Source organism: Saccopteryx bilineata, chromosome 3 (assembly GCF_036850765.1).
Source record: "Saccopteryx bilineata isolate mSacBil1 chromosome 3, mSacBil1_pri_phased_curated, whole genome shotgun sequence".
NCBI classification, from domain to species: domain Eukaryota; kingdom Metazoa; phylum Chordata; class Mammalia; order Chiroptera; family Emballonuridae; genus Saccopteryx; species Saccopteryx bilineata.
Window position 1 is genome coordinate 163,678,550 of NC_089492.1, and position 26,858 is coordinate 163,705,407.

General features: G+C 42.8%; 1 protein-coding gene across 2 annotated transcripts in view; it reads left to right on the top strand.

The window, feature by feature from the left end:
• Positions 1–12,838, top strand: part of HAO2 (hydroxyacid oxidase 2) — a 38,495-nt gene extending 25,657 nt beyond the window's left edge. For both annotated transcript variants that reach the window (XM_066268124.1, XM_066268123.1), the window contains 4 exons: positions 1,741–1,950; positions 5,459–5,617; positions 5,978–6,047; positions 12,026–12,838. In XM_066268124.1, coding sequence (XP_066124221.1) covers positions 1,741–1,950; positions 5,459–5,617; positions 5,978–6,047; positions 12,026–12,081 — 495 coding nt within the window. In that variant the 3' untranslated portion in view covers positions 12,082–12,838. The remainder of the gene's footprint in view (positions 1–1,740; positions 1,951–5,458; positions 5,618–5,977; positions 6,048–12,025) is intronic.
• Positions 12,839–26,858: the final 14,020 nt, after the last annotated feature.

Below are 26,858 nucleotides of genomic sequence, written 5' to 3' on the forward strand. Positions count from 1 at the left end.
GCTGAAGGCCAGACTGTGCCAGACACAAGGGATGCAGCAGGTCAAAGGTCAGGTCTGGGTCCTCCGTACTGCAGCTTCCAGACCGACAGAACAGGAGGCCAGGTGTGCTCTCTCCTGGAGCTGTCCAGTCAGTCACCGGGGTGTCCTGGCCGGGCTGAGTGCTGAGAAGCAGGGAAGCAGTAGAGAGGACTCTGCAAGGGTGAGAGTAAACTAAACAAGTTCTTCCACATCTTCTACTTCATGGCACACTAGATACACTGACCCTCAGACGGGGATGCTCACAGCCCAGGTGACCAGCTATGGAGTGTAAGCAGCCCAGGCCCCACCCTGCTGCTCTGAAAAACGAGGGGCAGTATCTCTGCACACCTGGACTCATCTCTGCACCAGTGGGGTGCTATGACACATCTGTTTGGAATCTCTGAACTGGATGATGGCAAAGGGCACCTCACCCATTAAAATCTGACAGTCCGCCCTGGCCGGTTGGCTCAGCGGTAGAGCGTCGGCCTAGCGTGCGGAGGACCCGGGTTCGATTCCCGGCCAGGGCACATAGGAGAAGCGCCCATTTGCTTCTCCACCCCTCCGCCGCGCTTTCCTCTCTGTCTCTCTCTTCCCCTCCCACAGCCAAGGCTCCATTGGAGCAGAGATGGCCCGGGCGCTGGGGATGGCTCTGTGGCCTCTGCCTCAGGCGCTAGAGTGGCTCTGGTCGCAACATGGCGACGCCCAGGATGGGCAGAGCATCGCCCCCTGGTGGGCAGAGCGTCGCCCCATGGTGGGCGTGCCAGGTGGATCCCGGTCGGGCGCATGCGGGAGTCTGTCTGACTATCTCTCCCTGTTTCCAGCTTCAGAAAAATGCAAAAAAATAAAAAAATAAAAAAATAAAAAATCTGACAGTCCGATGGGAGGGAGTGCCCCAGAGAAAGTCATGGTGAAGTTGGAATTCCTTGGCTACAGTAGAGACAGTGATAGCAGGCGTTTCCATTGACAAATAGCTATGATAGCCAGCCACGAGACTCTCAACAGTTCCACTCATTAAGTCATATGCAACTTGGCCTTGAGGTCTGCATGAATCCTTATCTCAGATTCCAGAAATTTATGGATATTTGGTGCCCGTGGTGAGTCAAAGGCCAATATTGCATAATATCTGATTTAGACTTATTGAAATATTGCTTAGTTATTATCCTGTGCCTATCTCAACCATAATGCATCACAAGGGCCTATCAATGCTTTTGCTTATCCAGTCCACTTACTATAAACTCTCAGTTCTTCTCATGTAGGGCCTGTGTCATAGCTGTCTTTGTGTTCCCAGATCCTAGCATAGGATTGAACAGGGACACAATTTATGGTTTATGAATAAGCAATTGAAGTATAAATTATTTTTGTTAAAGAAAGGAGCGAGGAGTGTGGCTGATTCTTACAGCTCCTCTTCTCAAGCTTATAAACACTTAGTTTCACTTGTTACTCACTGGCTATCCAGACGTGCCTCATCTTTGAAATGGATCAAGCCGTCTTGCCTGACCTGTGGCGGAGCAGTGGATAAAGCGTCAACCTGGTAAACGCTGAGGTTGCTGGTTCAAAACCCTGGGATTGCCTGGTCAAGGCACATGTGGGAGTTGATGCTTCTTGCTCCTCCCCCTTCTCCCCTCTCTATAATGAATAAATAAAATCTTAAAAAAAAAAAAAGAGTGAGATCAAGCCATCTTGAAGGAATTCGAGATGAAGGTTCTCTTTTATTCCCCACAGAGAAATTCCATGCCCTATCTGCAGATGTCTCCCATTGACTCCTCCTTCTGCTGGAATGATCTCTCCTGGTTGCAGAGCATAACTCAACTGCCCATCATCCTTAAAGGGATCTTGACAAAAGAAGATGCAGCGTTAGCTGTGAAGCACAAAGTCCAAGGCATCATTGTTTCCAACCATGGTGGGAGGCAGCTCGATGACGTGCCTGCTTCTGTAAGTAGGATGACCTCAGAAGGGGGTGTGTTTGTGAATGGGGGATATATGTCTAGACCAAGGTACTCTGTGCAGTTTGGTCCACACTACCCTCTCTCATACCACATACGTTGGTATATACGTGTAAATGTTAAGGACTTGTAATCGTTAATAATAGCCTCGTGTGTATCAGAATATTTTCCCACTTTACGTATATCATCTCTAAATCTCACAATAATCCTACAAGATGGGTATTATTATTCCAATGTAACAGGCAGGAATCCTAGAGTTAAAGAGATGGTATGTAAGATTTCCAGTTCACACAGCAGTAAGTACTGAAGGTGGGTTTGATAGTAGAGATGTTTCAGAAGCACTGAGGCCCCCTGCCTCCTGGAGGAGTATTCAGCTGGAAGGTTGCCTGTCTGATGGATTATAACCTCACGTTTTCTCATATGACACAACCCAGAAAGGAACTGTGAATCACATAAGCTAATAAATAACTGTCTTTTACATACAACTTTAAAATGCCCTATGAATCCTTTGCTAAAAAATTATGACACTCTGTACTTTTTCCTATAATGTGAATTTATATTCATTAGAAATGGAGTTTGGGGAAAGAAAATGAAGAGGAGAGAGGCAGGAAAGAACCTCTAAATGGGATAAATTTTTTCTTCTTTTTTTTTTTTAGATGAGAGGAGGGAGATAGTGAGGCAGATTCCCACATGCACCTGGACTGGGGTCCACACAGCAACCCCATCTGGGGCCAATTCTCGATGCTCGAGTACTGAGCTATTTTTAGAACCTGAGGCTGATGCACTCCAATGGAGCTATCCTCATTGCCCAGAGCCACCCTCAAACCCATCGAGCCACTGGCAACGGAAGGGGAAGAAGAAGAGAAGAAGGAGGGAGAAAGAAACAGATGGTCACTTCTCCTGTGTGCCCCAACCAGGAATCAAACCCAGGATGTCCATACGCTGGGCCAACACTCTATTCACTGAGCCACTGGCCAGAGACCCTTTTTATTTCATTAAACAAGTCAAGCAGCAATAGAAGAATTGTGAAAATAAGCTTCATGAAAGATTTATCTTGGCCCTGGCCAGTGGCTTCTTTCCCCCTTCTTTTCTCCCTCTGTCCCCTTCCCCTACCACAGTCAGTGGCTCGATTGGTTCCAGTATGGCCTCAGGCACTGAGGATAGCTCGGTTGGTCTGAGCACATAGGTCTCAGGCACTAAAAATAGCTCAGTATTCAAGCATTGGCCCCAGACAGGGTTGCGGGGTAGATTCTGGTCAGGGTGCATGCGGGAGTGTGCATCACTATCTCCCCTCCTCTCACCTATAAAATAAATAAATAAAAATAAAAGGGGATTGCCCTGGCCGGTTGCCTCAATGGCAGAGCATCAGCCTGGCATGCAGGAGTCTCGTGTTCGATTCCGGCCAGAGCACACAGGAGAAGCGCCCATCTGCTTCTCCACCCCTCTCCCTCTCCTTCCTCTTTGTCTCTCTCTTCTCCTCCCACAGCCAAGGCTTTATTGGAGCAAAGTTGGTCTGGGCGCTGAGGATGGCTCCATGGCCTCTGCCTCAGGCACTAGAATGGCTCTGGTTGCAACAGAGCAACGCCCCAGATGGGCAGAGCATCGCTCCCTGGTGGGCATGCCGGGTGGATCCAGGTCGGGCGCATACGGGAGTCTGTCTGACTGCCTCCCCGTTTCCAACTTCAGAAAAATACAAAATAAATAAATAAATAAATAATAAATAAATAAAAGGGATTTTTTTTCTATTAATTTATTTTTTGTCTTTTTATTATATGTGTAAAACATGTGTACTACAGTTAAAGTATAATATATACAAAGACAAAAGAAAAGATAAAAATTAACCCTGTTTTTACTACTGTCAATAATGTCAATATTTTAGGAATTGTTTTTATCAACTTCATAATGCAAATATAACATTTTAGGTTTAAAAACTTATAATATTTTGTAATTTCTTTATTTCACTTGCAAATATATTAAGGGCATCATATTACATATTTCAGTATACACAGTATGCTTCTCTTATTTTTAACAATGTGTAGTATGAATGAACAATTTATTATTATTATTATTTTATCATTCACTGAGAGGAGGGGAGACAGAGACAGACTTCCACATACGCCCCAACTGGGATCCACCCAGCAAGCCCACTAGGGGGTGATGTTCTGCCCATCTGGGGTGTTGCTCTCTCAGTAACCAAGCTCTTCTTAGCGCCTGAAGCAGAGGGCATGGAGTCATCCTCAGTGCCTGACGCCAACTCGCTCCAATTGAGCCATGCTTGAGGGAGGGGAAGAGAGAGAGAAGGGAGAGGGGAAAGAGTGGAGAAGCAGATGGGCGCTTCTCCTGTGTGCCCTGACCAGGAATCAAACTCGGGACATCTATATGCCGGGCTGACACTCTACCACTAAGCCAACTAGCCAGGACCAATTTATTATTTTTTAATTTAATTTTCAATTACAGTTGAAATACAATATTATATTAGTTTCAAGTGTACAGCATAGTGATAAGACATATATGTACCATACAAAGTGATTATCAGCCAAGTCTAGTACCCACCTGACCCCATATATAGTTATTATATTTGTGTGTGTGTGTGTGTGTGTGTGTGTGTGTGTGTGTGTGTGTGACAGAGACAGAGAGAGACAGAGAGAGGGACGAATAGGGACAGACAGGAAGAAAGATGAGAAGCATCAATTCTTTGTTGCGGCTCCTTTGATTGCTTTCTCAAGTTATTACAATATTACTGACTATATTCCCTATGCTGTACTCTACATCCTTGCCACTACTTTATTTATTTATTTATTTATTTATTTATTTATTTATTTATTTATTATTTAGTGAGAGGAGGGGAGGCAGAGACAGACTCCTACATATGCCCCGATGGGAATCCACCCAATAAGCCCACTAGAGGGTGATGCTTGCCCATCTGGGGCATTGTCCCGTTGCAACAGGAGCCATTTTGGAAGCCTGAGGCAGAGGCCATGGAGCCATCTTCAGCACCCAGGGACAACTTTCTCTAATCAATCCCTGGCCACAGGAGTGGGGGGGGGGGGTGCGAGGAGAGAGAGAGAAAGGGAAGGGGAAGGGGAGGGGTAGAGAATCACATGAGCGCTTTTCCTGTGTGCCCTGACCAGGAATCAAACCTGGGACATCCACATGCAGGGCCAATACTTCCACTGAGCCAACCAACCAGGGCATGATTACTTTTATAACCAGCAGTTTGTACTTCTTAATCATGAAAAGACTATTTATATAACAAAATTTCTATTGTTGAACACCTGGATCGCTTCTAAACTTCCACTATTTCAAACAAAGCATCAGCACCCAGCCTTAAAGCTTCAGCACATTCTCAATGACTTCTGTAAGACAAGTTCCAGGAAACACAAAAGCTGCCCACTTAGACTTCCTAGTCCTTGCCCATGTGGAGGGTGTGCTGCCGCCCCATGATGCCCTGAGAGTCAAAATGGAAATCCTCAGGCCACATAAGTCTCTGCTTACAGATCGACGCCTTGACAGAGGTGGTGGCGGCTGTGAGAGGGAAGCTGGAAGTGTACTTGGACGGAGGGATCCGCACAGGCAATGACGTGCTGAAGGCTCTGGCCCTGGGCGCCAAGTGTGTCTTCCTGGGAAGACCAGTCCTTTGGGGTCTGGCCAGCAAGGTGAGACCAGCATGAAAACCAGCCGGAAGACAGCACATTTCTCATTCATTTGCACCCTATTCCACAGTTCAGCCCCCAAGTTTAACCATGTTCCAAGGAGTTACAGATTCCTGAAGGACAGTGAGTGACACGTGGCCCACACCTCCGTGCTTCCTGGGCAGCATGTCACAAATGTTTAAGAGCTCTCACCCCTTCTTTCCCTCCCTGTGTTTCTATGTTCCCCATGTAGTTCTGGGTTCAGACACCTCATCCTCCCCACCACATCTCTGAGCACACCTAGAATTTATACCTAGCTTATGGTCACCATGTTCCTTCATATCTCTCTCTCTCTCTCTCTCTCTCTCTCTCTCTCTCTCTCAGGGTGAACATGGTGTTGAAGAAGTTTTGAACATTTTAAAAGATGAGTTCCACACTTCCATGGCCCTTACAGGTGAGTGTGTCTGATGCTTTTCCTGACTTGGAGCCGCCAGTGGGAAGTCTAGGAACAGGAGTGATGCCTCTTCTTTCTAGCCACCTCTTCCCAGCCCAGAGGTGACAGAGGAGACAGCAAGGAAGACATGTCCCAGACTAGATAGATCTTAATCGTGAAAGGAAAATGTATATAATAAATGTCCTATTATTGAACATCTGGATTGATTCTAAACATCTACTGTTTTAAACAATACATCAGTGTCCAGCCTTAAAGCTTTAGCACATTCGCAATCACTTCTGTAAGAAAAATTCCAGAAAACACAAAAGCTACCCACTTAGACTTCCTGGTCCTCACCCACATTGATGAGCACCGCTATCGCATGATTAAGATGTACAAAAGCAAATGCAATTTCACATATGGGAAAGAGGGTTCCGTGTTAGTCCAGATTGTTCAGATCACTTCAGGCTTGTTGGATGTGGTTCTGAGTGTCATTTTAAAGTGATATTCATGGACTGTGAACAGTTGAGAAATTATGTCAAAGAGGAAGTATGGAGGAACTGGGATGAGAGATAGAAACGGGAAGAGAAGGTAGAGAAGGAGAAGCATCAGCTTTCGTAACCACAAACAGGAAGACAGGTGCGAATGTCTCAAAGTCACATGGATTTCAGTCAGGAATAAAATTATTATAAAGTAATGCTCATAGGAATCTCTAAGTTTTGTTTTGTTTATGGTTTTTAATTTTCCCATTGATTTGAGTGAGAGGAGGGAGAAAGAAAAAGAGAGAGAAGCATTAACTCATTGTTCCACTTAGTCTGTTCCATTTAGTTGTGCACTCATTGGTTGCTTCTCATATGTGCCCCGACCGGAGATCAAACCCACAACCTTGGCACACCAGGACAATGATCTATCCACTGAGCAAGCCAGCCAGGGCCAAAACTTCTACATTTTTTAGCAAAGCCTAGAATCCCAGTTATCCTGTAAAATAATGGTTCTCAACTAATGATGGTAATTTTTTCCTCATCAAGAGCATTTGGGCCTGACCAGGCGGTGGCGCAGTGGATAGAGCACCGGACTGGGACGCAAAGGACCCAGGTTTGAGACCCCAAGGTCGCCAGCTTGAGCGCGGGCTCATCTGGTTTGAGCAAGGCTCACCAGCTTGAGCCCAAGGTCGCTGGCTCGAGCAAGGGGTCACTCGGTCTGCTATAGTCCCCCAGTCAAGGCACATATGAGAAATCAATCAATGAACAACTAAGGAACCACAGCGAAGAATTGACGTTTCTTATCTCTCTCCCTTCCTGTCTGTCTGACTCTCTCTGTCTCTGCCAAAAGAGAGAGAGAGAGAGAGAGAGAGAGAGAGAGAGAGAGAGAATTTGGTTTTGGGTTTTTAGTTTTCTAATTCTAAGTAACTCAGTTCTAAATTACCCAATGTCACCAAGTCCCTCCCATGAGGGAGGGGAGGGCACAAATGTGAACAGAGTCCAGGGATTCTTCTAGCATTTCTTCATCTTCTGACCAGTACTTCTTTATCTGCGTCCTTGTCAGTGGGCCCCTGTCCTTGGAGTATGGGGCTTAGATACCATCTTGTCTGTAGATCCCCTGGGCCTGGGACACAAAGGTAAATTGCTTGTAGCTCCATCAAGTCACATAGGCCCAATCATGTATCCAACTCCTAGAACAAAACTTCTTACTTGCATTAATCATTAAGCCTATTGGTTATAACTAAAAGCTATTATTAGTTCTCCTTATCAGTATGCTGGTGTCTTTTGCCCTTGGGGGGGGGGCAGGAAGGAGAGGGGTAGAAGACCTGTGGGTGTCTGAGGTTTCAAGGAGGTTGAGGTGATTGGTCCTGCTCCCAAATTGTTTCTCCTATTCTTATAAAATTATGTCTAAACTTCTCTCTAAAATAGCCTGATGGGGAAATTCTCGAAAACAAAGCTTCATTATTCCACCAAAAGTTAACACTTAACTACTACTGACATGTAAATGACAGCTGGAAACTATTTCTGAGATAGAGAAAGGAGCACCTTTTTAAAGGGACAAGGGAAAAAGAAAGAAAAAACAGTGCTTTTATGCCTGATGTTTTTTACTCCTCTTCCTTCTAATTGTTCTACAATGAGAATGTATTGTTTTAAATGTATAGAAAAAGTAGTAATCACAACCAAACGTGGGACAGAGAAGAGGGTTCAGGGAGGAAGGGAAAGAACAAGAAACCCAGGTGAAGGGCATCTTCTATTTAAGAGGTGCTGCCCCAGGGCGGACCCCCAGACTAGTCCCTGCAGAAAGGGGTCTCAGGTTGGGGGACTGTGCTTTTGATGGAACCCAGTGCAATATAAAATCATGGTGTAAAACCTGGGCTTCTGTCATTGGGCCTCCCTGCACAATGCATATAAAACACTGGCACAACACTGGAACCCAGGAGGTCAGTCAGCGTGACCTCTTTCTCCTCATTGCCCTGGGAATGTGGGAATGTGGGCTGTTTTCCCCTGACCTCCCTGTGACATCATAGCCCCAGGAGGAGAACCCTATGAGCACCGCAGCTGAAAAAAAAAGAACATTTTAAAAGTAATGTTTTTCCAACTCTGAGACCAATGACTGAAATTTTTATATTGATAAAAAGGTAAAAAAAATGATTTGTCTTGGAAAACAAAAATGTCCATATAAATCACATCAACATAGGCTACAGAGACTTAAATTTGCATCCCTTATGGATGTAAGAACATCCAAAGCTGTAGAGAAATTTTACAAAAGTTTATTTAAGCCAAAAAGAGGATAGCCCTGGACACAGAGAAAGACATGTTTCAACAGAGACACAAGCTTCATCAGAGATGAATGCTTCCAAGAACGGACTGTTTGCAGCTTTTTTTATGGAACTGGAATTAAGGAAAAGGTTACAGGCAGATGAGAAAGCAGGCAGGGATTGGGTTATAGAGTGCTAACACAGTCTGTTCTTTAGAGCATGATTACTTCTGAAAAGAGGCCTTGAGGCTTTTGAAAGGTGCATTAACTGACCGACAGGAACAATGAGCCAGGCTTGCTTAAGGCAGAGGTAAAAGGGACTTGCTACCAGAAAAGGGACTTGGCCCTTTGGGTCTGCCTAGGGCCAGCCAGTAGTGTGTAGCTTCCTGACTTTATGCAGGAAAGATTTCACAACACGAGTCCAGGTGATTCTTAGAGTAAGTTTATTAGAGCTGGGGACAGTGAAACAGGAAGGGTCTAAGACAGGAGGCAACAGGAGAGCCCAGGTGGGGCTGCCCTGGCTCCCTGGGAAGTCAGAGAAAAGGGGCCTTGGGACAGGTGCAGGGGCTCAGCCCAGGATGAGCTGCTGCTGCCCACTGCTCCCGCTCGCTGCTCCCTTGGTTACAAGAATTGTGGGGACCCTTACAGTTTGGGAGCTGCACACCAGTCTAGGAAGAAGAGGGGAAGGGGAAAGGAAAGGCAGGGATGTGCTCCCAGGAAAGAGACAGCCCTGGGTCCTTTCTTTTTTTTATTTATTTATTTATTTATTTATTTATTTATTATTAAATTTAATGCAGTGACATTGATAAATCAGGGTACATATGTTGAGAGAAAATATCTCTAGATTATTTTGACATTTGATTGTGCTGTATACCCCTCCCCCAAAGTTAAATTGTCCTCTGTCACCTTCTATCTGGTTTTCTTTGTGCCCCTCCCCTCCCCTAACCCCTCTCTCCTTCTTCACCCCCTCCCCCTTCCCCCAACCTCCCGCCCCTGTTGCCATCACATTCTTGTTCATGTCTCTGAGTCTCATTTTTATGTCCCTTCTATGTATGGATTTATCTTAGTTTTTTTTTTTTTTCTGATTTACTTATTTCACTCCGTATAATGTTGTCAAGGTCCATCCATGTTATTGTAAATGATCCGATGTCATCATTTCTTATGGCTGAGTAGTATTCCATAGTATATATGTACCAAAGTTTTTTAATCCACTTGTCCTCTGACGGACACTTGGGCTGTTTCCAGATCTTCGCTATTGTGAACAATGCTGCCACAAACATGCGGGTGCACTTCTCCTTTTCGAGCCGTTCTATGGTGTCCTTGGGGTATATTCCTAAAAGTGGGATAGCTGGGTCAAAAGGCAGTTCGATTTTCAGATTTTTGAGGAATCTCCATACTGTTTTCCACAGTGGCTGCACCAGCCTGCATAGGCAGTAAGCTCTCCGACATCTCTCGGAGCAATATATTTGCTGATTTATCTCCACGGGGAAGTGAAATAAAAGACAGGATAAACAAATGGGACTATATCAAACTAAAAAGCTTTTGCACAGCTAAAGACAACAAGAACAGAATAAAAAGACAAACTACACAATGGGAGAATATATTTGACAATACGTCTGATAAGGGGTTAATAACCAAAATTTATAAAGAACTTGTAAAACTCAACACCAGGAAGACAAACAACCCAATCAAAAAATGGGAAAAAGAGATGAATAGACATTTCTCCAAAGAGGACATACAGATGGCCAATAGGCATATGAAAAAATGCTCAACATCACTAATCATTAGAGAAATGCAAATTAAAACCACAATGAGATATCACCTCACACCAGTCAGAATGGCGCTTATCAACAAAACAACACAGAATAAGTGCTGGCGAGGATGTGGAGAAAAGGGGACCCTCCTGCACTGCTGGTGGGTCCTTTCTTTTGAGGGTTTTTTTAAAGGCTGGGAGTTTAGGGGAGGATTTCAATAGAATGTTCATCAGCTTTTCCAGATTCACCATTCCTGGGGTCATCTACCTGGGCCTGGATCTAAAATACAACTGAGGCCCAGATGTTACCTCTAGAGAGGTGATCTTCTGTATCTGGCTGTAAATTGCTTGGCCAGTGTGTTCAGCTTCTTCAGTTTCCCCATTCCACTTGCAACGGAATTTTCCTAGCTTCTTACTATCCTGCCACACATTACTAAAGAAGTTATATGCCTGGGGTTTGATGACCCACCATGTGCCCAGTTAAGAATTTATAATCAGATCACACTGTGAGGTTACTTTCCATTAAACCCCCCTTTTGGGGGGTTTAAATACTATTCTCCCTACAATACATAAGCAAAGATTCAACCTGGGCATCTCTGCTCCTTGAGCAGGGCTGCCTGCTTTGAAGCCACTGTTCTCTGCGGGTGGAAACTGGGCTCTCAAGATTGGTCTCAATTCTGAGGAGAGCGACCCATGGCTCCAAACACTTCTGCTGAATTAGTGCAATTTACGGATTATTGAAACCTGCTGTTTCTGTCCATTGCAATCATCCCAGGCATGAAACTCAGCTCTTTCCTCTGCTCCCATTTTTAGGAAATAAGCCTCTTTTCAGTTATAATTTTGTGACTAACATTGTTTGCAAGGTGAAGGTGCACACATCAGAGATGCAGGAAGAACTTCTAGGCAGACATTATATGGCCTGTGATTAAACTCTAGCAGCCTTCTCACCATTGGGGACAGCTCACTGTTTCCTCGAGCCCCCAGTTCTCCCTCTTTACTTCTTATCACAGGTCACTCTCTCCAGTCCCTGGGCCTTATCTCAGCTAGGTCTTAAAACTGCATTTGAATTGAGACTGCAATTTGAATCGTTACAGAAGGGGCTTCATTTGTCAGAGCTTCTCCTTAGAAGGCAGTTGCTACATGACATCCTCACTGAGTCATTTCCTCCTTGACAGATTATGTTCTACACTTCTGAGCCTTATCAGGATTTAGATAAAGGTCAAGGGTATCTATTGCACACATGAATTGCTTAGGAAATGCTGAAATGTTGCTTTTACATTTTTATCATGCCATTTTGACACAGCAGTCAAAATAAGACCGGAGTACAGGCTCCCAAAATAATTCCCAATGCGATCAAAATGATGTCATTCATCCTGGATGCATAATATTTTCAGTGGGTGAGCACTAGGGCCAGGCTGGGGCTATTTACCATTGGCTCATCCAGACCTATGATGGAGTGGGTTTCTGGTGCTTCTGAGAAAGCTTTCTAAATGCATTGTTCTTTTAGGCTGCCGGTCGGTTCCAGAGATCAGTCGGGATCTGATCCAGTTTCCCAGGTTGTGAAGAAAGAGCTGATGATGGGACTGCTGGTGCAGTCACAGGAAGAAGACAGTCAGAGCATGCACGGTGTGCACTGCCACCCTGCCCGGGCCCCATCCAATCCAGCATTTCAACCACTTCACCCCTGTGCTCCCAGCCCAAAACCTCACCTTCCTCAGTGTGCCATGCTTGTCTGCCTCACTGCTTTTCAGATGCTGTTCCCATGCCTGAAATCCTCCCTGAAAGAAAAAGGTGGACCAATGATGACTGCATAGCTAGTGAATGAAATTCTTGCTTATCCTCTATATCTCTATGAAACATCCATGGACATTTGCATGCTGGACAGAAGAGCTATACATAGAAAATATCTTCCAACAAAAATCATATTTCTGTCTGTAGAGAATAAGACACAGGCTCCGGAGCCATACAGACAAGCAATTAAGAGTCAGGACTGCTACTGCCAAGCTGGGTGACTTGAGGAAGTTTTTCACTATTTCTGTGTTTTCTTGTCTTCGCCTATCAAATGAGAATTCTATTATCAAACTCTCTAGGTTGGGAGAAAGATTAAATGAGATAATGTTTGTAAAGTTCATAGCACAAAGCTCAGCACCTAGAAATTCAAGAACAAGTAGCTTTTATTACTGTTGTCGGGAAAGTTCCTATTCTTCTCTGAAGACCTTGTTCAAATGTTACTTATTCTTACCTTGGCTACTCACTCAGTGCTCCCTACTGTACTGTGCACATCCCACTATTACAACCATCATCACATGTGTTATATTTATTTATTTGCATGTTTCTTTCTACAAAGAGACTGTACATGATTTGTGGGAGGGAGGGAAAAAGGGAGGGAGGCAGGGAGGGACTGAAGATAACTGATGAAAAGAGAGATGGAAAAATGAATAGGATCTGGCCAGTTGGCTCAGTGGTAGAGCATCAGCCTGGTATGTGGATGTCCCGGGTACGATTCCCAGTCAGGGCCCACAGGAGAAGTGCCCATCTGCTTCTCCATCCCACCCTTTCTCTCTCTCTTTTTCTTCCCCTCCCACAGCCATGGCTCAATTGGTTTGAGCGCATCTTCCTGGGCACTGAGAATGGCTCTGTGGAGCCTCAGCCTCAGGCACTAAGAATAGCTCAGTTGCAAGCATGGCCCCAGATGGGCAGAGCATCAGCCCCAGACAGGGATTGCTGTGTGGATCCCAGTTGGGGGTGCATGTGGGAGTCTGTCTCTCTATCTTTCCTCCTATCACTTGGAAAGAAAATAAAAATAAAAATTAATAGGGTCTTTACCAGAGTAAAAGCTTCCCAGACCAGTAGTTAGTGGAAATAGACTCTAGAGCAGGGGCACCCAGCTGACTAGGATCTGACACTTGAAGACAGCAAGAAAGTTAAAGATAGAAATCAATGTCCTAAACAGGCAACTTCTACTGGTTTCCATTGTTATATTCTTGCTCCTTTTTACATTCTGTCCTCTATTACAACCAGAAAGGGTTGTGTTTTTAAGGTACAAGCAAATCCCATGTCTCACCTGTTTAGAGCCTTTCTTGGCTTCCCGTTCTGTTTAGCATAAATTCTTAGCCAATCACAGCTCTTTGGGGCACGGCAGGACCTGATTCTTGTGATCCTTTCAACTCACTGCTTTGTTGTGCTTTGTTGTGGTCCCTCCACTGGCTAGGCCCTGGCCTCACCGCCTCCTTTCTGTTCCCTGAACAAGCAAAATCCTGCTAGCCTCTGGGCTTTCACACTCACTGCTCCCTCTGCAGACATGTCCTTCCCCATCCTCTTCCCTTGGCTCTTTCTTGACATTTAGATCACAGCTTAACTGTCACCTCCCCAAGGAGGTGAGATTTCCCTGACCACGCTATTTAGAATAGGCTCCCCTTACCCATCGCATCGCTGTTTCTTCCCCTCCCAGTACTCACTAGAATCTGTAATTAACTTGTCCTTTGTTTTCTTTTTCTTTTAATTATTCATCTGCACCAGCACATGAAGCTGTAATCAGTCTTGGGCATCACTACATTCCCTGAGACCATGCCCACCACCATAGAAGGCTTTGAGTTAATATTTGTTTAATAAATTAATCCAAAAAGGCAAAGTTGGATCAGACTGCATCATCACATCTGAAGAATGATAGCAGGCCTGAAGGGAAAACAGTGAATTAGGACAGAACCAAGCTGCATGGGTCAATGTTACCTAAGCCAACAGACACAGAAAGCCTCCCACCATTCCTGGCTAGAAACTGCTGTGCATGAGCCCGGGCCAGGGAACATCAGATAGCATGGCACACACCAAAAGGAAAAGAAGTCTTGTAGCAATCTCCCTGGCCATGACTCTTAATGCCACAGCCACTTGCTTAAACCAAACATATGAGGCATATGCCTCCTACTCATTTAGAAAGAGAAAGTATGGCTGTATCAGACAGTCCTACTTGCCTTGCTGGGGTGCTCTCCGAACCCAGAATTCAGAGAAGTGAACACCCAGACTTTCAAATCATCAGTCCCTTTGATTCTTCTCAAAATATAAGATCTTAAAAAGACTGGTCAGTAATGACTGAAACAGCTAGAAAATTATGTTTTTGTACATCCTCTATATCTCTATGAATAACTATGAAATTTTTATTCTGGACAGAAGAATCCATATGAATTATTCCTCAACAAAAAATCCTACTCCCCACCAATCAAACAGGAGGACTGCCCAACCAGATGAAAGAAGGAAGAAAGGGCCAATGTAGTTAGAACACTTAGAAGAGTAGTAGCTACTTTACAGAATCATGGTCTTTGAGCAGAGACTCAGGAGGCTGAACGAAATGGCATTGTTAATGGGTTATTTAAAAGAAAAAGGGTAGTTGACCACAATTCTTTTGTTACACCCTAACTTTTCATTCAGTTAAGAGTTCAAGCCCTGGCTGGTTGACTCAGTGAATAGAATCGGCCTGGCATGCAAATGTCCCAGGTTTGATCCCTAGTCAGGACACACATGAGAGGTGACCATCTGCTTCTCTTCCCCTCCTTCTCCCCCTTCTCTCTCTTTCCCTCACACAGACAGTGCTCAGTTAGTCCAAGCGTCAGCCCCAGGCGCTGAGGATAGCTCCACTGGTCCAAGTATTGGCCTCAGGTGCTGAAGATAGCTGGGTTGATTCAAGTATCAGCCCAGACGGGAGTTGCCGGGTAGATCCCAGTTGGAGCACATGCAGAAGTCTGTCTCTCTATCTCCCCTCCTCTCAATTAAAAAATAAAAATAAAATAAAGAAAGTTCAAACTGGCACTGCATTGTTGGGCTGATGGTCATTTTGAGGCCAAGCAAGGGTCTTAATTTAGCAGCAAAGATGGGGTGCTTATGCTAATAATTTAAGGACATATAAGGAAGTATCATGTCTAGGGGCAACCATCTGACTGGTCTAGCAGTTGCAGTTATATTTATTTATTTGCATGACTGTCTTCACAAATAGACTGTTCATCATTTGTAGGATGGATGGATGGGTGGATGGGTGGGTGGATGGGTGGGTGGATGGGTGGGTGGATGGGTGGGTGGATGGGTGGATGGATGGATGAATGACAGGAAGCCTAAATGACCTACAGGGATATGGGGTGGGCTGATCCTGGTGCAGCCTAGCTCATGCACTGCTGAAAGGGATCTTGGAGAACTGTTTTACTTTAGTTTACAGAGCCAAGGCCAGAAACATGAAAGAGCAGAGCCACAAGTGAAAGCCTAACATATTTGTGTTCATGGCCCAGGATGCTGCAGGCCCATTAAATAGCATCTGTTCCGCATGCTGCACTTATCTCTAGGAGAAGCAGCAAAAAGAAAGTTTTGAGAAAAGAGGTTCAGAGACTCTAGAAACAAATTAAAATAGACTATTCCAGTCCTTCACCAATAATTGAGAAAGGAGGGATCTTTATTCAGTCATACTGAACAGTTTTACCAAATAGATGGTAGGCTTTCTCAATAAAGTACTAAAGAGGTAAACCAATCAAAATCTGAGAAATATTGTTGCCTGGGCTACCCAAGAACATGGACTCTGGCAGAGGGCAGGCTGAGGGCAGACTCAGGAGGGAACTGCACACCCCACCCACTTCCTTTAGCATGTGACCCCATCTTCATAGATTCCTCCGCTTGGGCCTTCTCCCCAGCCCTCCTACCCCACCCCCTACTAGGACACAGCATCACATACAGGGGGTGTGGTGCACTTTCTAGGACCTCACTCTCCGGAATTTCAGTTCTAGATCTCAGAACTATGCCTCAAACATCTCTTGTCAAAGTCGCTTTCAATTTCTGTTACATTCATAACGTTGGTCTCATTATTCTCTTTATACCAGAAATAAGATGAGACTATCTCAGTACCAAATTGTCCTTTGTGGTGCAAAGAATAAATAAGCAACCCTGAAAATAAGGTCTGAAACCAGAGAATACATTGATAGAATAACATTCACTCTTTTAACTCCTTTACTGTCTCAAAAATCTGGGTTTTCTTCATGCTCTGATTATCTTGCTGGTGGGTGAACATGTTGTAAAATTCCCCAATTTTCTCTGTAATAACTGTACTTTAGGGACTTATAAATAGGCATGTTGGCCAGGTCATCTCTTCAGCCCTGAAATTACCAGTTGGGGATTGACTGAGTCATTCCAGATTGTCTGGGGTAAAAGTGGACATCATAATAGCATATAAGAACCCTGGCCAGTTGGCTCAGTGGTAGAGCATCAGCCCGGCATGTGGATGTCCAGGGTTCGATTTCCAGCGAGGGCACACAGGTGAAGCGACCATCTGCTTCTCCACACCTAACCCTTCTCTCTCTCTCTCTCTCTCTTTCTCTCTTCCCCTCCTGTAGCCATGGCTCAATTGGTTCGAGCAAAGTTGGCCCTGGGTTCTGAGGATGGCTTTGTGGCCTCTGTCTCAGGCACAAAAATATGGCTTGGTTGCTGAGCAATGCAGCAACCGCCCCAGATGGACAGAGCATCACCCCCTAGTGGGCTTGCCAGGTGGATCCCAGTCAGGGTGCATGCGGGAGTCTGCCTCTCTGCCTCCCCTCCTCTCACTAAAATAAAATAATAATAATAATAGCATATGACATTAAGTCAATTGGTATGCAGATATTGGAGTTAGCTTGTGTTACAAAATAATCTAGTATAAATTCTGCCTGTATACATCTACCTTGGTGTTAACCATACTCTTTTGATTGTGGACACCTGCGTGTGTTATTTTTAAGTCATTTTCCTTCTGAACTCAGATGGCTAGATCCAAGATTCCAAAGGAAATGAACACAGATATTACAAAGATAGCACCAGAAGCTGTTCTTAGAAGGGATTTCTTGGACCCTAAAAATGTCCTACATTGGAATGCATGGTAAAGATGGCAAAGAAATCTTCTCCCTGGCAAGTTCCAACAATGGCACAGCATACTGCTTATCTAAAAGATAAGTTGTTGTTGTTTTTTCTAGTAATCAGCTTTGAAGTCACTCCAAGGTTCTGGCGTCACTGTCCTCAAGATGTTTCGCAAGACTGAAAACATCTTATCTTCCTCTATTAAACAATAATACCACTCTTTTAGGATTGTCATTGTGAAAATTAAATGACATAAGAAACCTGTTTCCCAATCCAGGACGTAAGGAGCTTAGAGGTCTCCACTCCATCCTAACAACAAGTTAAAAGCTAAATGAAATGAAAAATTAATAACTCCTCCAGATCCTTCAGAAAAGCGAGATTGCAGGGCAAGCCACTGCCTTCCAAATTGGAGAGACAGGCAGATGCAGGGAATCACAATTTAACTGAGAACCCTGGGAACAGAACCTCCTTGAAAGGGAGTACTAGGGTAGGAAACCACAGCTATGATCGACAAAGTGCTGCAGGCTCCTGTAGACCAGTCTGAGTGTTACAAACTCTAGTGGGGGCCAGTCACAGGAGCCCGCCCACATTTGTGTTTTACCTCCATGAACAACTAACTCTACCAGGTTCTCATGGTGAACACCAGAAAAAAATCCACTGGAGCTTCAGCAGGGGGAGGGGAAAGTAACCATCCTGAAATACCCAGAGCGTTCTGCTCTTAACAAGGCTTGCCCTCAAAAAAACTGTAGGCTCAGTGGTAGAGTGTAGCCCTGGCGTGTGGAAGTCCCAGATTCAATGCCCAGTCGAGGCACACAGGAGAAGTGACCACCTGCTTCTACACTCCTCCCACTCCCCCTTTTCTTTCTCTCTCTCTCTCTTCACTTCCCACAGCCATGACTCGATTGGTTTGAGGCACTAAGGATAGGTTTGTGGAGCCTCTGCCTCAGATGCTAAAAATAGCTCAGTTGTGAGCATGGCCCCAGATGGGCAGAGCATCAGCCCCAGACGGAGGTTACCAGGTAGATTCCGGTCAGGGTGCATGTCAGAGTCTCTTACTCTGTCTCCCCTCCTCTCACTTGGAAAAGAAGAGAAAAAAAGAAGAGAGAAAAACTGTATCAGCAGACCCTATCCTACAGGGGTTTTATCAGAGCCTAACCCATCTGGGAGGTGAGAAATCTCCAACTCCAGCCCCTTGTAGCCACCCTGTCCACCTAACAGGGAATGTGGAGGACTAAGAAGCACTGCCAAGTTCACAGTCCAGCTGTACAGGTTCACCAAAAGACTGAGACCTAATTATAGAACTATGGAACACTTCCCCTCCCTCACACCTCACCAGCACATCACTACAGCCCTATTTACCAGAGTTCTTCTTTCTACCAAGTACATAATGTCTGGATTTAAACAAAATATTACAAGGTATACTGAAAGGCAAAGAATGCAATTTGAAGAGACAGAAGCATCAGAACCAGACTCAGAAATGACAGGGATATTGGAATTTTATACTAAAGGTTGTAATGGACAAAGTAGACAACATGCATGAACAGATGGTTCTGTAAGCAGAGAGATGGAAATTCTAAGAAATGAATGTAGAAATCAAAATTACTGTAACAGAAATAAAGACTGCCTTTGATGGGCTCATCAGTAGACTGAAACTGGCCAAGGAAACAATCTCTAAGCTTGATGCTATGTCAACAGTAACTTCCAAAACTGAAAAACAAAGTGAAAAATATTGAAAACAGTATAGAATATCCAAAAACTGTGGGACAACTATAAAAGGTATATTCTATGAGTAATGAGAATTTTAAAAAAAAAGAAGAGAGAAAAGTAGAAATATTTAAAGCAATAATGACTAAAAAATTTTCCCCAAATTAATGTCAGACACCAAACCACATATCCAGGAAGATCAGTGAACACCAAGGCAATATTATCTTCAAACTTCAGAAAAATAAAAGATTAAAGGAAAAATAATCTTGACAGAAGCCAGAGGAAAAGAAAAACACATCACCTATAGGGGAGCAAAGATAAAAATTACATCTAACTTCTCCTCAGAAGCCACACAGGCAAAAAGTGAGTGGAATGAGATATTTAAAGCGCTGAGAGAAAAAAAACCAACACAGAATTCTGTATTCTGTGAAACTTTTAAAAGTGAAGAAGAAATAAAGACTCTCTCAGACAAACAAGAATTGAGGGAGTTTGTTTTGTTTATTTTGTTTTTTACTTCCACATATAAGTGAAATCATATAGTGTTTGCCTTTCTTTTTCTGACTTAGTTCATTTAGCACAACACCCTTTAGGTCCATCTACTATACGTTGTCGCCAATGGTAAGATTTCATTTTTTACAGCTGAATAATATTCTTTTGTATTACAGAAACAGACTCATAGATACAAAGAACAAACTACAGGTTGCCAGATAAAAGAAGATGGGGTGGAAAGGTGAAGGGGATTAAGAAATACAAACTGCCAGATACAATGTTAATGTACAAAAGTCAAGTGCTTTCCTACATACCAGTAATGAACAAGTGGAATTGGAATTAAGAACACAATATCAATTACCTTAGCACCCAAGGAAAGGAAATACTTAGGTATACATTCAGCAAAATGTATATAAGACCTATATAAGAAAAACTACAAAATTTGGATTAAAGAAATCATGCAGGAACTAAATAAACAGAGAGAAATTCCATGTTATGGGTAGGAAGAGTCAATATGTCGAGATGTCAGTTATTCCCAGCTTGATGTATAGATTCAACGCAATCCCAATCAAAATCCCAGCAACTTACTTTGTAGATACTGACAAACTGATGCTAAAGTGCATGTGGAGAGGCAAAACATCCAGAATAGCCAACACAACATTGAAGGAGAACTGTCATGGAACTGATGCTACCCAACTTCAAGACTTACTATAAAGCTACAATAATCAAGACTTACTATAAAGTACAATAATCAAGACAGTGTGGTACTGCCTGACCAGGTGGTGGCGCAGTGGATAGAGTGTCGGACTGGGATGTAGAGGACCCAGGTTCGAGACCCCAAGGTCGCCAGCTTGAGTGCGGGATCATCTGACTTGAACAAAAGCTCACCAGCTTGGACCCAAGGTCGCTGGCTCAAGGAAGGGGTTACTTGGTCTGCTGAAGGCCCACGGTCAAGGCACGTATGAGAAAGCAATCAATGAACAACTAAGGTATCGCAACGAAAAACTAATGATTGATGCTTCTCATCTCTCTTCGTTCCTGTCTGTCCCTATCTATCACTCTCTCTGACTCTCTCTCTCTCTCTCTGTCCCTGTATAAAAAAAAAAGACAGTGTGATACTGATGAAAGAATATATAGATGAACAGATCCATGGAACAGAATAGAGAAAGAGCCTAGCTATAGACCCATGTATAGTCAACTCATTGTTGACAAAGAGGCAAAGGCAATACAATGGAAAAAAATATTTTCAACAAATAGAGCTGAAACAGCTGGACATCCACATGCAAAAAATAAAAAAGAATCTAGACACTACCTTACATCCTTCACAAAAACTAACTCAAAGTGGATCATAGACCTAAATGTAAAATTCAAACCCCCAAAAACTCCTAGAACCTAATATAGGAGGAAAATATTAAAAACTTCTGTCCCTGGTCAGTTAACTCAGAGCATCATCTCAAAATGTCAACATTGTGGGTTCAATCCCTACTCAGGACACACAGGAGAAGCAACCAATGAATGAACAACTAAGTGGAACAGCCAATGAATGCTTCCTTCTCTCACTCTCCCTTTCTCTCCCTGAAAAAGTCAATCAAATTTTAAAATCAAAAACTGCTCTGAGAAAGATACTGTCAAGAAAATGAGAAAAAAGTCACAAACTGGGAGAATGTATTTACAAAATATGTATTTGCTAAGGACTGTTATCCAAAACTTACAAAGAACACTTAAAACTCTACAATAGAGTGACATCAGAGAAATGGCACCCTAGGGGTGCTCCCAATACCTCCCCTTGAAATTTCAACAAATTCAACAACTAGAGACAGAGAAAAAAATCTCAGGAGCATCTGAAATATACACACACTGGACAAAGGTACAATTGAGTAAAAAGGTGGCTGAATATATAATGCACTCTGCAGGAAATAAGATGGAGAATAGAGTATTCCGCTTTCCTCACTGATCTGAGGAAGGACCGCTTTCTTCTGGAACTGAGAGAAACGGAGGATCTGGGGCAGAGGGAAGAAGCTGAGAAAGGGTGGATGATCAAGTGGAAAAGAGCGCACTGGTTCAACCTGAGATCGCGATGCAGGGCTAGCACGGGCAACAGGCTCCAATGGAAGTTGCCAATGTGGGTTGCCCACGGAGGCTGGCACCGGAGCAGCTTTGTGCGCTTCCGGGTCCATGATTGCAGGTGGTGTGCGAGTAGTTCCACCTGGTGCCTCTGAGGTGGGCATGCACATTCATGGGCGGAGGGGCTAGGCCAGAGACTGTCAGCAGTGGACTTCTGCGTGGGCTGTAGCCAGCGTTTCGGTGTGGTCCCACTCCCCGACTAACGGGAAGTGCACAAGGGCCGGGATCCCTAGGCCTGGACCTGTCCCGGCGGGCGCCTCCACGAGCCAATACAGGTCTCAAAGCACATTCCTGCATTCCTAGCACTGACTGAGATCACAGGCACTGTGCGCCTAAGTGGGCGGGAGCAGACCTCCCTGTGCACTGCGGAAGTCATGGGGGCTGGGCTGCGGGCTACCAAACAGGGCACAAGGGAGAAGCCTGTGGAGATTAGACCCATGGAGTGCTAAGGGTACTAGAAATGCCTGGGGGCCTTTAGAAAGGCACTTGATCTGCAACTGGCTCCCAGCTCTGCCAGCTCTCGCTGGTGGCTCTGATTGGCACAGCCTTACCCAGAATTGTGCTTTGAGCAGTACTGGAGGAAGGACCTGGCTGCTCTTAAAGCCTCTTACTCTGAAAGCAGTGGCTGGGGCAACCTCACAGCTAAGTCCCCAGGCACCTAGCTCAGGAGGGAGAGACGTGAGGAGAGGCACCTGGAAAACTGACTCTCCCATTGTAGGAGCCTGTAAACCCTAACAAGCCTAGCCTACCAATGGGACTGAGGCCCAGCCTACATCATTGTCATAGCAACACAACAGCAAATCTCTGCTCAAGAGCCTCATAGGGGCAAAACCTGTAGTACAGCGCCACCTGCCGAAAAAAAAGAAGGTTCCTCTCAAAACCAGGAAGAAATTACATTTTTCTATAACTTCTTTTTTTTTCCACTTTGGTAATTTTATCTTCTTTTCTTTTAATCCTTTCCTTTTCCTTTTGAACTTCATTATTCATAGTTGTTACATTTTTCATTCTTGTTTTTTTTTATGAGGGTTACACTTCAAAAACCTTAACCTTTTTTAATTTTTTTTCTTTACTCTTTTTTTTCTTTTTATTTTTCTCTCACTCATTCGATTGTCACTTATCAACAAATTATTTTATTTTGGATTCATATTTTTTGTGGCATTTTGTGTGGTTTTTACTTCATTTTTTATCTCTTTGTCATTTTCCCTCAGTTCTGGCTCCCTGTTCTCTGTAGTTTTGGTTCCACTTATCATAATAGAATTTTCATTTTTTTCACTGTATCTTTTCCATTTTTATTTTATTTTTTAAATTATCTCTTATTAGTGTTATTAACAATACCACTTTTAAATGCCAGTAAAGAAAAAGAAGTGAAATATCATGGATACAAGAGACAAAGATGTAGCTCAGATAGATGATGAAAAATCTCTAAAAAAATTTTTCAATTGCTTGAAAACCTTGGAGTTAAATGACAGATAATTAAAAAATTAAAGTCCTAAAAATACTCAGGGAAATAAAAGAAAGGGAGAAAGGCAATTTAGAGAGCTCAAAAAACAATTCAATGAACAAATATAATATATCACCAAAGAAATTGAAACTATAAAAAAGAACCAAACAAAGATTAAAAAAAAAACTCAATACATGGACTGAAAAACGAGGTAACAAGCTTAGCTAATAGAACAGGCCAGATAGAGGACAGAATCAGTGATATAGAAGACAGGCAACTACAGACACTACAGAGAGAAGAGGAGAGAGACTCACAAATTTTTTTTTAAAAAAAGAGAAAACCCTACAGGAATTGTCTGACTCCATCAGGAAAAGCAACATAAGAATAATAGGTATATCAGAGGAGAAGAGAGAGAAAACAGAATGGAGAACATATTCAAACAAATAATAAATGAGAACTTCCCAAGCCTGTGGAAAGAATTAAAGCCTCGAATCCAAGAAGCAAACAGAACACCGAGTTACCTTAACCCAGACAGACCTACTCCAAGACACATCCTAATGAAATTATCACAAAATAAAGAAAAAGAAAAAATTCTCAACGCAGCCAGGGAAGAGAAGAATACAACATATAAAGGAAGGCCCATTAAGCTATCATCAGATTTCTCAGCAGAAACTCTACAAGCCAGAAGAGAGTGGACTCCAATACTTAAAGTACTGAAAGAGAGGAACTTCCAGCCATGAATACTATATCCATCAAAGCTATCCTTTCAAACATGAAGGAGAAATAAAAACATTCACAGCTATAGAAAAGATAAGTGAATTTATCACCAGAAAATCTCCATTTCAGGAAATACTAAAGGGGGCTATCTGACCAGATACAAAGAACAAAACAAAATTACAAGTAAAAGCTCCAACAAGATCACAATAAAAACAAGATTAATCTGTGACAACAAAAACAAAGAAGGAGAGAGGACAAAGATTAACAGAGGATGGAGTGCAGAAACACTCATGAGATAATGTACTACAATGAATATGATATATATCCCTTTTATTACCTCATGGTAACCACCCCTGAAAAAACCACTACAGGAACAACATGGCTTAAAAAAGAACCAGAGGAAAGAAGTATAGAATACAACCAAACAAATGACAGAAAAAACAAAAGAGAAAAATCAAACAAGATACAGAGCTATCAGAAAGCAATATATAAAATGGCAATAGGAAACCCTCAAGTGTCAATAATTACATTAAATGCAAATGGATTGAACTCACCAATAAAAAGACAAAGAGTAGCAGAGTGGATCAAAAAAGAAAATCCAACTGTATGCTGCCTTCAAGAAACATATCTAAGCTACAAGGATAAAAACAAATTCAAAGTGAAAGGTTGGAAAATGATTCTCCAAGAAAATAATATCCAAAGAAAAGCAGGTGTAGCTATATTCATATCTAATAATGCTGACTATAAGACAGCAAAGGTAATCAGAGACAAAGATGGTCATTTTATAATGATAAGGGGGACACTGAATCAAGAAGACATATAACACTTCTTAATATATATGCACCAAACTAAGGAGCACCAAAGTATATAAGACATCTACTAACAGATCTAAAAATAAAAACTGACAAAAATACAATCATAGTTGGAGACCTCAATACACTACTGACGGCTCTAGATTGTTCATCCAAACAAAAAATCAATAAAGAAATATCAGCCTTAAACAAAACACTAGAACAATTGGATATGATAGATATCTACAGGACATTTCATCCCAAAATCCCAGAGTATACATTTTTCTCCAGTGTACATGGAACATTCTCAAGAATTGACCATATGTTGGGCCACAAAACTAATATCAACAAATTCAGAAAGATTGAAATTATACCAAGCATATTCTCTGATCATAAAGCTTTGAAACTAGAATTCAACTGCAAAAAAGAAATAAACAAACCCACAAAAATGTGGAAATTAAACAACATACTTCTAAAAAATTAGTGGGTCAAAGAAGAAATAAAAACAGAGATCAAAAGATACATACAGCCCTGGCCGGTTGGCTCAGTGGTAGAGCATCGGCCTGGTGTGCAGAAGTCCCGGGTTCAATTCCCAGCCAGGACACACAGGGGAGCGCCCATCTGCTTCTCCACCCCTCCCCCTCTCCTTCCTCTCTGTCTCTCTCTTCCCCTCCCGCAGCGAGGCTCCATTGGAGCAGGGATGGCCCGGGCGCTGGGGATGGCTCCTTGGCCTCTGCCCCAGGTGCTGGAGTGGTTCTGGTCACAGCAGAGCGATGCCCCGGAGGGGCAGAGCGTCACCCCCTGGTGAGTGTGCCGGGTGGATCCTGGTTGGGCGCATGCGGGAGTCTGTCTGACTGTCTCTCCCCGTTTCCAGCTTCAGAAAAAAAAAAAAAAAAAGATACATACAGACAAACAAAAATAACAATATGACATACCAGAATCTCTGGGATGCAGCAAAACCAGTAATAAGAGGGAAGTTCATATCACTACAGGCTTAATATGAACAAACAAGAGAGAGCCCAAGTAAACAACTTAACATCACACCTTAAGGAACTAGAAAAAGAAGATCAAAGGCAATCCAAAACCAGCAGAAGAAAGGAAACAATAAAAATCAGAGCAGAAATAAATGAAACAGAGAACAGAAAAACTATAGGAAAAAAATCAATAAAACAAGAAGCTGGTTTTTTGAAAAAATCAATAAAATTGACAAACCTTGGCAAGACTCACTAAGGAAAAAAGAAAAAGGACATATAAATAAAATCCAAAATGAAAGGGAGAAATCACCGCAGATATCATAGACATACAAACTTAACAATCTAGAAGAAATGGATAAATTCCTAGAACAATACAATCTTCCTAAACTGAGTCACAAAGAAGCAGAAAGCCTAAACAGACCCATAAGCAGAGAGAAAATAGAAAAAAACTTCCCAAAAAATAAAAGTCCAGGGCCAGATGTCTATATTAGTGAATTCTATCAAACATTCAAAGAAGACTTGGTTCCTATTCTACTCAAAGTCTTCCAAAAATTGAAGAAGAAGCAGTACTTTCAAACACATTTTATGAGACCAACATAATTCTCATACCAAAACCTGGCAAGGACGGCACAAAAAAAGAAAACTACAGACCAATATCTCTAATGAATACAGATGCTAAAATACTAAACAAAATACTAGCAAACTAAATACAACAACACATTAAAAATATAATTAATCATGATCAAGTGGGATTCATCCAGGTATCACAGGGATGGTTCAATATACGTGAAACAGTTACATAATATACCATATCAACAAAACAAAGAACAAAAACCATATGATCCTATCAATAAAAGCAGAAAAGGCATTTAATAAAATACAACATCATTTTATGTTTAAAACACTCAACAAAATGGGTATAGAGGGAAAATACCTCAACATAATAAGGCCATTTATGACAAACCATCAGCTAACATCATATCAAATGGCAAAAAACTTAAGACTTTTTCTCTAAACTCAGGAACAAGACAGGGTTGTCCACTCTCTCCACTCTTATTCAACATAGTGCAGGAAGTTCTAGCCAGAGCAACAGACAAAAGAAAGAAATAATTGGGCATATTGGGAAAGAAGTAAAGGTTTTACTTTATGTAGATGATATGATCTTGTACGTCAAAAACCCCAAAGACTCCACAAAAAGACTATTAGAAACAATAAACCAATACAGTAAGGTCACAGGATACAAAA